Source organism: Salmo trutta, chromosome 3 (assembly GCF_901001165.1).
Source record: "Salmo trutta chromosome 3, fSalTru1.1, whole genome shotgun sequence".
Classification (NCBI taxonomy): Eukaryota; Metazoa; Chordata; class Actinopteri; order Salmoniformes; family Salmonidae; genus Salmo; species Salmo trutta.
Window position 1 is genome coordinate 37,729,197 of NC_042959.1, and position 13,083 is coordinate 37,742,279.

The following is a 13,083-nucleotide window of genomic DNA, read 5'->3' on the forward strand; positions in this document are numbered from 1 at the left end:
AAGTGGTCTCCTGATGTGGTTTAAGCATTGTTGTGGACTTAGAACATACAATTTTGTTGTTTAACTTTTTTTTTGTGTGTGTGTGTGTGTGTGTGTGTGATTTTGAGAGTGAAATCCTGAAGAAGAAAAAAAAATTTACAAATCTGAAACCAGTGGATTTCTGACTCAGTTGACAGCCTAATTTATCTATTTCAATAGTAGGCCCACTATTAGCTTACTAGCACGGTATGGCTTGGGTTGGCATGACTGTGAAAGACCAAAATAGGATTTATCATTTTAGAATACATGTCACTGTTTCTCATATAATTTTTCACACAGGGCGCCATTCCTTCGCCAGACAGGCCGTTTTGGCATTTTTTTTGGCAAAGTTTGAGTATACCCAGTTCTCCAAGAACCACTACAACACTGATTGGACTAGAGCACTAGGCATTGATTAGGTTATGCACTCTTGGTAGATTTGGCTTTTTCTTTGAGCAATCTTCTCTTTTAGAATAAATCAAAGTGTTCGATTTTATGGCAGCGTACCTACAAATGTAGGATCTTAATTTGAGCCCATTTGCTACAGCAGGAAAATAATGCTGCAGCAACAGGAAATGTGAATTAATATGTGGATTATAATTAATGGGGGAAAAAATTTGTTGGGCAATACATTTTTCGTTAGGGCAAATCAAGTCTGACATTTCAAAGTGGAAATTACAAACTTTATAAGCCTTTTTAAACCTAAAATACACTGCAAGTGCAGGAAGATTCTCCGCAACAAAAGAGTGATCAAATTAAGATCATATATCTGTAACACATTTTCTGAATAGATACAGTAAGTTCAGCGGTATCCAGCTTTTCATATTGTCATACTGTCCTTCTCTTATCCCTGGATTTACCGTATTACTGGCATAGCATACAAGGTGGCGCTAAAAATGCAAGAAAAGCCCAAAGGGCCTCTATTACCAGAATGCTAACAAAAGTAGTGCAAACTAACAGCAAAATCATGTAGATGCTGTTAGCTGAATGCTAACTAGCGAAAATGAACATGAACTAATTGCAAAGACAAGCAAATCCAGCTCATACAAACATAGTTAGTAGCTACCGAATGTCATTTTCAGTGAGTGTGGACATTTACAAGCGAAAGTGAATGAGAGAAATTGTGCAAATGAACGAAGTTGTGATGCATGCTTTTCTGAAAGAAGAGCAGCATGTGTACACGGAACAGAGGGGAGAAGAACAAAGGAGAAAAAAATGCAAGTAGGAAGCACAGGGAAAAAATGGCAGCTTGTACAGACAACTCATCCAGAGCTCTTTGACTTCTGACGGCAAACATTTAGTTGTGAATTGCATACGAGTGTAGCTTCATCACCTCATGTGCGCTGCACAACAGAGACTCGCTGATAGATATAGAACGCTATGGACTCATCAGCTCCCGCCGTCTCCCGTTGTGTTATTTACAAACAGGCACGTGACTGGCTCAGCTGTTCTGGGGAACTACGGTAAGCTTCATAATGTAAAATAACCGGTGAAATGAAGAACGCAATCTGCTTTAGCCCCTAACGTGTATTGCACAAGTTGACTGCAGGTTTTAACTTAAAAAGTAGCTTCAAATATTACAATTTATTGGAAAACTTAAAATAAATAGTTTTGACGCTATTGAAAAACCATCCGGTGGCTTTTTACAAGTACTCCGGTATACGGTATATACCGTACCAGAAAGCATCTTCATATTCAGGCCTATATCTATTGGCCAGTGTAACAGTGTAGAATTGATATTACAATTGGTTCTTGTTCATGGTGCAGAAGATGTCCATCTCTCCTGATAGCCAGTGTATTTCAGTGTATTTGTACTTGTGCCATCTTCTAGCCTTTGAATTGAACTCATAGATGAGATCCTTTCTCTTTCATGTGATATGATCAAAGGGTATCACTGCACAAAAACTGTGCCTTACTGGGTATTTTTTTATTTATTCTTCTATTAGATCTGGCATGGGAACTATCGGTGCCTTCTAAGAGCCCGTGGTAAAGAGGGAAAAGCAAAGATAATGTATTATTGATGTAACAAAATTCTCCATGACCAACCATGTTTGTTCCACATTGTCAGACCACCATGTTTTTACAAAGTATTTTGGAGAACAACATTGTTATAAAAAAAATTTTAAAAAAGGAAATATGTTGGTATGTGTTTTGTCCAGGAGGGAAAACCCCCCAAAAGAAAATTGGGAATTTTACAGTATGTAAATAGAAACTGGTTGATGGAATGAATTTACACTCACAGTCAGATGGACACAATTAAAGTTGGGGTGGTCGACACGTGATGTTTCTAATCACAATGATCGTTAAACTTGTTTTAAAAAAAGAGCATCATCTGACTTTAGATATAAACAAGTCATTTCAAAGACCTCATTCCTATTGATGCATGGGTGGCTGAGAAATCTCTCTGATCATAGAAAACAACCAATACAAAAGTCCCTGCCTATTTCTCCCGAGAAGAATTCCTTATACAATCACGTCAGCTTTGTGTTAGATGTTAAGCATTCCCCCAAGTTGCTAATGAATAAGAGCTGATTTAGTGGAGGACTAAATAGGCCTCCATAATGAGTGCAGCTCTGTGACTTCAAATGACTGAATACAGTTTAACGCCTGCCAAGCAACACAAAATAAATGATTGGGTCTTTCTGGTGATGAATTGTAATTTGGATTTAACATAAATGTGCTAATGACTGAACTAATGACTTCAAAGCTATCTCGGACATTTTCTTATATTGGGCATGCCTTGCATCTCAATGAGATGGAGAAAAGGGTTGGAGCCAGCAGAGCACACTGCATGGTGGGCCAACATACAGCTGGTGGATGGGTGGAGGGGATGGATGGGCTAATATGCCACTGATTCTTTGATGATTATTCATTGGACGGTTTCTGCTCTTAGGACATTTGATTTGAATAAATGCAGCTTTTATGTCAAGATGTCCTTGAAGATACTTGTTAAATGTAAGTTTCACTAGGCAAATGAATTGTGTAAAAAAAAAAAACGCATTTTATTGGATTTTCAACAATCAAAATATTAGCATTGTATTAGAACACTGGTCCAGCAAATATTACCCTCAATTAACTGGTGGTGAATATGGCTTATAATTTTTAACTGAGAGAGTAAAATTAGATTATACTTGTGAAAACTATTATGATAAAAATAGGACTTACAATATGTTAGAAATCAAACTGGCAGAAATGTTATTTGTACATTATTTCCTTGGTTATAACGTTTACATCATTTGTTAAATCTGTCCTTCAGCCGTTACAAATCTATACAAATCTGAAATGCTCTTTGAAAAGCCAAAGAGCATTTCAGACTTGCCCGCAGGTCATCTTTGGAAACCCCTATGTTCTTACCAGAGTGGTACATGGCCATCTTCCATCTACCCCCCTCCTGCTGCACTCTCCAGAGCAGAGGGGCCGCTGCATATTTAATGACCACTTTTTGTACAGAAAATTCTGGCTCTCAATGAACGCTACTCTCTTTTTTTGTGTATGCCGACCTACCGGGCTCTGTAATTTTTTTATGAGGAATGGAAGTGCCGCTGAGACATTTCCATGCTAGGTATCTCAAGGTGACTTTCACCTCATCACGCATTGATAAGAAGAGGGAGGGACCAAGTTTTCACATTACCACAAACGACCTCCCTCCTCCTCCTTCTCCTTCCGCCCTGCCAAACACTGTCATTTGTCAATGTGTGCCCTCTGCATTTCCCGGACTTTTTGACAGGGACCTCCGTGTTCCAACTAGAGTGATTTAGTTACTTCATAACCATCTGAATGGGGACATAGACTCCCCTCACTTTATGTTAACGCTGATTCACCAGGCTTGTTTGTTAGTGCATTCTTTTCTATTACTGCTATTTTTGCTGTTATTTTATTTTGAGGTTACAGACTTTAATGATGTTTCGGACCCGCTGGTGAGTGGTAAGCACCTCTCTCACACGAAAACCCAAGGCACGCCAAAATACACCAACCAGGGGGGGCACCCACCCCCACCACCCCTCCACCCCTGCCTTGTTGCCTACTGCCTTTGGAGTTAACTCGGTGTCATTTATTTGAACTGTTGAAAGTGCATTGTGGGACCTGGTTGTGATTTGACTGTGGAGAACCAGACTGAATGGATGCTGTATGGTGAGAGTGTTAGTGGGTGAGGCGGAGTAGTACTGTTACGTTATATGCAGTGCGGCTCATTTGCTCCGAGCTGTGGTGATCACAAGAAACTATCGCATTTCTGTGGCTGCATTTTGGTTCCAGAGCCGTCTAGGGCGAGACGCGTGGGTGTTTGATCGAAACCTAAATGCATTGGTTCAGAAAAATATTTTTTTATATACAGGGACCGGGTCAAAAATATAATGTTTTTGCTATTCAGTGCTTTTGGTTTGGCTGGCCTTTACCTGGTATTTAAGTCAGTCAGCTGTACCTTGGCCAGGCGATCGTTGACGTTTCCAGGGAATTGATGTGACCTGACATAGACTCAGTCTCCTTGCCCCTCGGTCTGTATCCTCTCTGACCTCACTTCTATGTCATAAACACTGCTGATGATTCCTCTTGATTAATGCCTTTCTGTGGCTAGAGAGATGGCGGCCCAGTTGTAGCTCACTGAGGAGCACATAACCCAGAGAGAGAGAGAGAGAGAGATGGAGAGAGCGTGAGAGAGGGGTAGAGGGAGACAGAGAGATTGAGTATAAAGAGAGAGAGAGAGAGAGGGGTAGAGGGATAGAGAGAGAGAGAGAGAGAGAGAGAGAGAGAGAGAGAGAGAGAGAGAGAGAAGAGACTGTCAGGGGCTGAGTCTTCTGTGTGAATCAGATATTCCATGCATTTATAATCCCCAACACCAGTGTGCCTCCCAAAGGACAAATCAGTCTTTACCTCAGTGTGGTCTGATTGAAAGGTTGCCTTCAGCCAATAGAACAGTCTTTATGAGTCAGATAGCAGGCAGAGAAAGAGAGATGGAGATAGAGATGGAGAGCGAGAGAGTGAGAGAGAGAGAGGGGAAGTGAGAGGGAGAGAAGGGGGGGGGTGACGAGTGAGGGGGGGGGGCTGTCATTAGCTCGAAAACAGCACTTTCAAGCACAGGAAATTGCCTTGCCACCAGACGTGGCCCCTTACGATATCTCTGGGTGGTGTGACTGCGCCAAAGCAGTGCAGTGGTGGTAGGGAGCAGAAGGAGAGAGGAGGAGAGAGAGGAACGACCCCACCGTGTCCCAGCAGAGCCAACCCAATGCACAATTAATCACTCGCTCCTGTACGCCAGGACAAAAAGGGATGGGAACAGCTTAGATTCAATCTGTCCTCATTTAAGCTGTAATGGCCTCATCAATGGCTCGGCACTCATGTCTCTCTCTCTCTGTCTGTCTGTCTGTCTGTCTGTCCGTCCTACATGTGCCTCTTGCTGCAGTATGTGACTGGCTAATACTGAGTGCCCTCCATCTACAGAACCAATAGCTGAATCCTCCTCTCTGTTTCTCATCCCCCTCTTTTGTCTTCCCTCCTCTCTCCTCCTCCGCCCTCCACCCTCCTCTATCTTCCTCCCTCCGCCCTACTCTCCGTTGCAGATTACATTTCCCAGGTCCATAAAGCATGTCTCTATTGGATAAGATAATGTCCAAATGCCCGAGCGCCTCACTGTTTCCTTTTGTCTCTGACTTAGACACAAACCACGTGGACGGGTTTTGAGCTGCAGATCATGTTATTTCTATGTTTATCATCTGCGAGTTCAACAGCATCTGATTGCGCCTTTGTGCTTTAGCTGAACCCTCCGCGCTAAGCAAAACAAAGGCAAACATTCCCATCCCTTTCGGATTGGATTCCGCCACACCGCAACAAGTGGTGGTTGAGTTATGATGGCTGTAATGAAATGAGGCCTCATCTGGAGGCACTCTGCTCATTTGTTTTGACATCAAGGCCCCCAGAACTCCAGGCTTGTTCTGTAAACTCCACCGCTGCCTCGACACTTCTCAACCCGCTGCCTCCAACACTGCTGCCGCCGTGCCATTGGCTGTTGTGTTGGTGGTGGTGAATTTTTCCAGAGTTCCATGACAACGTGGTGGAAATGTCACTTCTCACAGGGAGGGAAGGCATCTGAGACAATTATGGGACTCTGGAAGAGGAGAGCCCCCCCCCCACACACACACACACACGCGCACACACACACACACACAGACGGAACATGCAGATTGCCTGGTTCAAACACTCAAGGCTTTAAAGCAGACCCTCTACACACACGCACACAAACACACACTCTCACGGTGTCTTTAGGGAGGCTTAGTGAGATGATGAAGATGAAGAGAGAGAGAGGGAATACACTCCGGTCGTTCCTGGGAAGGAACCAGACTCTTAAATCTGCCCCCCCCCCTCCTCCCCACACACACCCATTGTGAGGGAGAAATGGCCAGGAGCAGAACCCGTGGGAAACTTCACCTCTCGCCCCCTCAGATATTACAATGTGCCACTCTAATGTGCCCGCCGAGAGAGCAGTCAAAGAGGTTTGGGGGAAAATCTCCTCACCTACCTCCTGAAATACACTCTCTGTCACATTCACACACACACAGCCACACATGCGCTCGCACACACACACACACATACACACACCATGGCAGAGCAGTGTGCTGCTGATGATGACACCGTCATGTCGCATTGCGTGTCTCTCAGGCCCCTGATTTCAAGCCTCTGTGAGTTTCTGTAACTGAGTCAGCTCCACTGAGCCGTATGCACTCCTCCTGTCCATCCCAGCCCTACCCTCCCTCCCACTGCTCCGCTCCAGCCCTGTCTTACCCACCAGCCACTGCAGCCCCAGCCCCCCTCTCTGCGTCCTTTTTTAAAAAGTGAAGTATCCAGGGGCCCTTTCCAAAAAGCCTTAATGAGGGTCTGGAGAGAGGCAGAGAGCACTCGAGACCCCAAAGTAGGCCTTTTTGCAACTGTGGGAAAGCTTTCTTAGCATCGTAGAGAGCGAAGAAAGAAATTGTACTAGAAAAATATCTGAGAACCCGTACCTCGGACAGAGCCTGTCTCTGTTTTAAGAAGTAATGGGGTCGGTTAGTAGCAGAATAATCCTATTGACCAGGACATCGATAGAGCTCTGAAGAAAATCATAAAGTAACATTGTCCCACTACACAACAAGTTATAATTCAGGATACTCTATTGATCCCATTAAAGCCTAGAGGCGACATAATAGAGACACATAGACGCCATTGTCTTCCTGGTGCATTGTATTAACTCAGCTAACATTCCCTGCTTTCATTAAGAATCATTAGTTCAGTAGTGGTTCAATCAGGAAATAAATAACTCAGGCTAATTCATGCTGTGCAGGTTCAAGGCGGGGAAAATAACGAAACGTTAAAGAAGCTGAATAAAAGGGATGCTGAGTGAGAAAGGGGGAGGGAGAGGGTGTCAGTAGAACATGGCTGTTAGTGGAGGGGAGAAGGATGGAGAGGTATCAGGAAGAGCGGCGGTCCCCGACGGTTGCCGCCGGAAAGAGCGAGAGGAGGACAGAGTGGGGAGGAAAAAGAGAGAGCGAGGCGGAGAAGGACGACGGGGATAGAGGGGGAGAGAGAGGGAGAGAAGGAGAGAGATTGAAAGAGAGAGAGCGAGAGAGAGAGAGCTGGGAGAAAGAGGGATTGACGGCTGGGGCAGTGATCAGACTCCGCAGGCCCTATAGACAACATGCGATAGCATCAACCTCATGAGCTGCTGGTAAAGACTCAGCTCCATCACTGCCTCCCTGGCTGGGGACAGAGAGAGAGGCCCTATACAGCACTACATTACACTACACAACAGATTACATGTCCCCCCTGTGACAGACAGACATGCCTGAGAGGCTAATGTCAGCTCCAACAGATTTCGGAATTCATCATATTTTGCCATTAGGTCATTTTCTAATGTTCCAATATTAGATTTGCAGGTTAGTGGATTTAACAAGGCAGACAAAGACCTTGAAAGAGCTGTTATGCGTAATTGAGATACTGCCTCCCTTGTAGTCGACATACTGGAGAAGTTCTGTCATGTCTGTGTGATTACTGTAATCAGTACAAATTGCACAGGGCCCCCAGTAAATGGGATCAATTGCGAATCGTATGGCTAAATGCCCTCTAGGACCGGACAGTGTTAAAAAACGACCATGTTGAAATACGGATGTAGCTGAACACGTTGGACGCTAACTCCTTAGTGGTTCCTGGTTCCTCGTTATCTTCGACAGGCAACTCCTTGGAAAAATCTCTCTCTGGCCGGGGGGGGGGGGGGGGGAGATAAGTGAGTGTCCTTCCTGGGCAGAGGCCATTTTCCCCTGTTGATGGTTCAATATTACAGGGTTTTACCAGGGCGTTGCTCCCTTAGTCCCAGCCAGACCCATCCCCGACCCATGCTCTCTCTTTTCTCTCTTTTTTTCTTTCCTCTCTCTTTCTCCCTCTCTCATTCCCTTTTTCTCTCTCCCACTCTCTCTCTCTCTCTCTCGCTCATTCCCCGCCCTCTCTCTCCTTCCTTCCCTCCTTCCCTCCACTGTGGCAAAAAACCAGCAGTAGTTCTGAGCCGGATGAGCCTCAGAGCCACAGTGGCCTTGACAAGTGGGATGGAAGTGCCAATTTGGTCAGCACTGACAAGGGTGATTCCAGCCCGTATATAATTTAATTGTGGAATAACAATCATTTTCCATGCCATTTTGTTGCCTTTTCCCCCCTCGTTCTTAATAAAGTGTTCCCCCTGCTGATTGCTTCCAAAATAAATATGAAAACATCATTTAAAATTCCACAAGTATTTTATTTTAGGGGATTTTTTTTCTTCTTCACTTTTTTTCATGCAACCCTAGTTTTTTGCGAGCTTTGCTGTTGCCTTGATGGGGATTTTCCAGTGGTCGAATTAGAAATCTGAACACAGATATGTTGAACCGCGCTGTGTTGTAGTCATATCCGTCTTCCTCCTCGCTCCTTTATGGGTTTGAATCAGCCTGTTACAGTGAGAGTTAATACATGGCAGGTCCAACAGCGTTATCAACATGGCGTCGCCCCAGTGGGCGCCGCCTGGTGCTCCCACCACTTTCCTTAAAACATGCATGAACTGTAAACACCAGCAGGTCAGTCTTTGCTCTTGTCCACTCCACTCTGTGGATCTGCTGCGATCGGCGTTCTCTCTAGTCCTGCTAAACCCCTTATTACCAGTAATAGTACAGTCAGACGCTGTAAAACAAGCCTCCTGCTCCACCCTTACCGTCGTCTCGCCGACAGGATTCAGCGCTTTCTGTTTCTAGCTACCGAGCCGATCCGGAACCATTATAGTCCCGAGTTTAGAAACAACAGGTGCACATTTACACTTCCAAGGGAGGTGGTGCAGAGGGGATGGGTGGAGGTGGAGGGGGTTATCTAGTGACGGAGGGGTGGGATGGCTAGATTACAAGATTAAGTCTGCTAAGTAGTACTATTCACAGCTACTGTTGCTGGATGGAGAGAAAGGGAATTACTGCTGCCTCCCTCTTTCCCTCCCTCCGCATGCTGCTGCTGATAATATCTTCGTTGTGCTAAAGCTTATTACACGCTGTTGTGGACACGCCAGCACCAGCAGCATCATATGGCCCACAACACAAGCAGACAGGCAGGCAAGGCATGAGGTATGGATGAACAGTATGCTGTGAACAACAGGCGTCATCCAGTACTCTGACAAGCATCTTTGTGTTGTTCAAGCAAACCTGTTGCACCTGGGTGTATTCAATAGGAACCAAATGGGCAGGGACCTACCTGAATTTGTTCAGTAGAAACACTTGTTTGCTAATGAATACACCCCTTCTGGGTGAGTGAGAAGGGTTCCACTGCTTCTGCTACTTAGCTACAGTGCATTTGGAAAGTATTCAGACCCCTTCACTATTTCCACATTTTGTTACGTTTACAGCTTTATTCTAAAATGTATTACATTTTAGAATACAATTTTCAAAGCAAAAACTGTTTTTTAGATTTTTTTGCAAATTTATAAAATAAAAAAATACTGAAATATTACATTTACATAAGTATTCAGACCCTTTACTCTATCCTTTTTTGAAGCACGTTTGACAGCGATTGCAGCCTCGAGTCTTCTTGGGTATGACGCTACAAGCTTGGCACACCTGTATTTGGGGAGTTTCTCCCATTCTTCTCTGCAGATCCTCTCAAGCTCGGTGAGGTTGGATGGGGAGGGTCGCGGCACAGCTATTTTCAGGTCTCTCCAGAGATGTACGTTCAGGTTCAAGTCCGGGCTCTGGCTGGGCCACTCAAGGACATTCAGAGACTTCTCCCCGAAGCCACTCCTGTGTTGTCTTGGCTGTGTGCTTAGGGTCGTTGTCCTGTTGGAAGGTGAACCTGAGCGCTCTGGAGCAGGTTTTCATCAAGGATCTCTCTGTACTTAGCTCCGTTCATCTTTCCCTCGATCCTGACTAGTCTCCCAGTCCCTGCCACTGAAAAACATCCCCACAGCATGATGCTGTTACCACCATGCTTCACCGTAGGGATGGTGCCAGGTTACCTTCACATATGACGCTTGGCATCAGAGCAGAGAATCTTGTCTTTAGGTGCTTTTTGGCAAACTCCAAGCAGGCTGTCATGTGCCTTTTACTGAGGAGTGGCTTCTGTCTGGCCACTCTACCTTAAAGGCCTGATTGGTGGAGTTCTGCAGAGATGGTTGTCCTTCTGAAAGGTTCTCCCATCTCCACAGAGGAACTCTGGAGCTCTGTCAGAGTGACCAGATTCTTGGTCACCTCCCTGACCAAGGCCCTTCTCCCCCTATTACTCAGTTTGGCTGGGCGGACAGCTCTAGGAAGAGTCTTGGTGGTTCCAAACACACCTTCAATGCTGCAGAATTTTTTTGGTAGCTTTCCCCAGATCTGTGCCTCGGCAAAATCCTGTCTTGGAGCTCTTCAGACAATTCCTTTGACCTCATGGCTTGGTTTTTGCTCTGGCATGCACTATCAACTGCGGGACCTTATATAGACAGGTGTGTGCCTTTCCAAATCATGTCCAATCAATTGAATTTACCACAGGTGGACTCCAATCAAGTTGTAGAAACATCTCAAGGATGATCAATGGAAACAGGTTGCATCTGAGCTCAATTTCAACTCTCATAGCAAAGGCTGTGAATACTTTTATTTGTAATAAATTAGAATTTTTTTCGAAAAACCTGTTTTTGCTTTGTCATTATGGGGTGTTGTGTGCAGATTGAAAACAATTCATTTAATCCATTTTAGAATAAGGCCGTAACGTAAACAAATTGAGGAAAAGGGAATGGGTCTGAATACTTTCCGATCCAATTTGTAAGTCGCTCTGGATAAGAGCGTCTGCTAAATGACTTAAATGTAATGTAAATGAATGCTCTGTATATCACCTCTGGATACACTGAGATAGATAGATACAGTAGACATATAGATAGTCTGCGGAGACTGTAGGCGGCTCGTTGCCCAAAACTTGCGTTGTCTTTTTGTTCATTTCTTTAGATCAGTGTGTTACTTTCTTACTCCTATGCCTTTTTCTCTACTTGTGAAACCCGATGACTGTCTTTGTGGATTGTGGCTCTTGTTTCTAAATGTACTGTCGGTCTCTCTCGTCTTCTGTTGCAGCACCCTCAACAACAACAACATCACCCTCATCCCTCTGTCCAGCTTCAACCACATGCCCAAGCTGCGGACTCTGTGAGTATATGACGAGGATACCATTGGTTGTGTCCCAAATGCTACCTTATTCCCTATACAGTGCACAACTTTCGACCAGAGCCCTATGGCCATGGTCGAAAGTAGTGCACTGCGTAGTGAATAGGGTGCCATTTGCGATGCAGCCATTGTGAAATACCGACCAAGTAGCTGAGTGGAAACAGGATCCATCTCAGAACATTATTATTCCATAATGAGTGGTCATCTCTCCGTTGTTTCATGCTTATAATCGTTCGAGCCCCATTACCTCAACAAGGCACAACTTCTTTAAGTTCACGAGTTCTGACTCCCTATAAAAACCCTGGGTCAAAGACATTGTTGAGTTCAAACCCTGGATCAACCTTGGGGCAACTCTGATGAGTGATTGGGCGGGTGGGGGGAGGGGCATCTCCGGTCGCCAGGGCGATGGCATGCCAGCTCACTAGGGTTGTTTACCTAGAAACCCCTGGGGGGTCTGAGGGCGCAGACCTTGTATTTGTCTCTGTCCCCTGAGATCTGTGTTGTGCATGACTTTGTCACTGTACCCATTTCACTCACATTATCTCCCCAACCACAATCAATACAAATAATTACATAGTGCTCTACCTTGCCGGGATGTTTCTCTTCCTAACCCTAACCCTAACCCTGACCTTGGTTATTAAACGGTGGGCTCTGGGATACTTTGGTTATTATTACCATGTGGTGTGATTGTTCCACTGCTGCACGATCCAAGGGGAGCATAAATAGTAAGGGGGTGTCCGCAGCAGACGGGCAGACAGACAGACATACAGACAGCCTTTGACGCTCGGGACCCATCTCAGACCCGCAGTGTTTGTGACCCTGTGACCCTGCGGTGTCCTCCCCTCCAGACCCCAGCCTCCAGACTCCAGCCTCCCCAGTAATCATCTCTTTTCCTGCCTGCTGTCTGTGCTCCTCGGGGGCCTGAGGTCTGGAGCTTAGAGCTGTCCGCTCTGCTACAAGCCCCATGGCTCAGCAGTCTCCCCATCCCTATCCCCTCGCCTCCTCCTCGCCTCCTCAGAATTGAATTTGCTGACGCTGGGATGGCCGGCCTTCTGCTCCCTGGCCAGTATTGAATTATCTGAGCCGAGGCTCCCCCTGCTTCCCCCTACCCCACCCGCCCCTACGTCCCTGGCTCCCAGTTCCTTTGTACTGCATTTTCTGGCTCTAATATCCCTGAGATCTCTGTATTGAATTTGCTGCTTGTAAAAACAACTTATTAAATCAAATGTTTAGAGATGTCTGTAATCCATTTATCAGGGATGGGGGGGGGGATGGAAAGGTGGGTGGCTCCAGGTTTCTGATGAAATAGCTTAGCTAACCTCCCCTCTGCCCTCTCTCTCTCTCCCTCGCTCTGTTTCTCGCGCTCTCTCTCTCTTTCCGTTTCTCCCCGCCACTCTCTTTTTACCAG

The 13,083-nt window shown here is 45.5% G+C and overlaps 1 protein-coding gene across 2 annotated transcripts in view; it reads left to right on the forward strand.

The window, feature by feature from the left end:
* slit3 (slit homolog 3 (Drosophila)) overlaps window positions 1-13,083 on the forward strand; it is a 199,660-nt gene that overhangs the window by 130,397 nt on the left and 56,180 nt on the right. For both annotated transcript variants that reach the window (XM_029733602.1, XM_029733608.1), the window contains exon 7: window positions 11,586-11,657. In XM_029733602.1, the coding sequence (XP_029589462.1) occupies window positions 11,586-11,657 (72 nt within the window). The remainder of the gene's footprint in view (window positions 1-11,585; window positions 11,658-13,083) is intronic.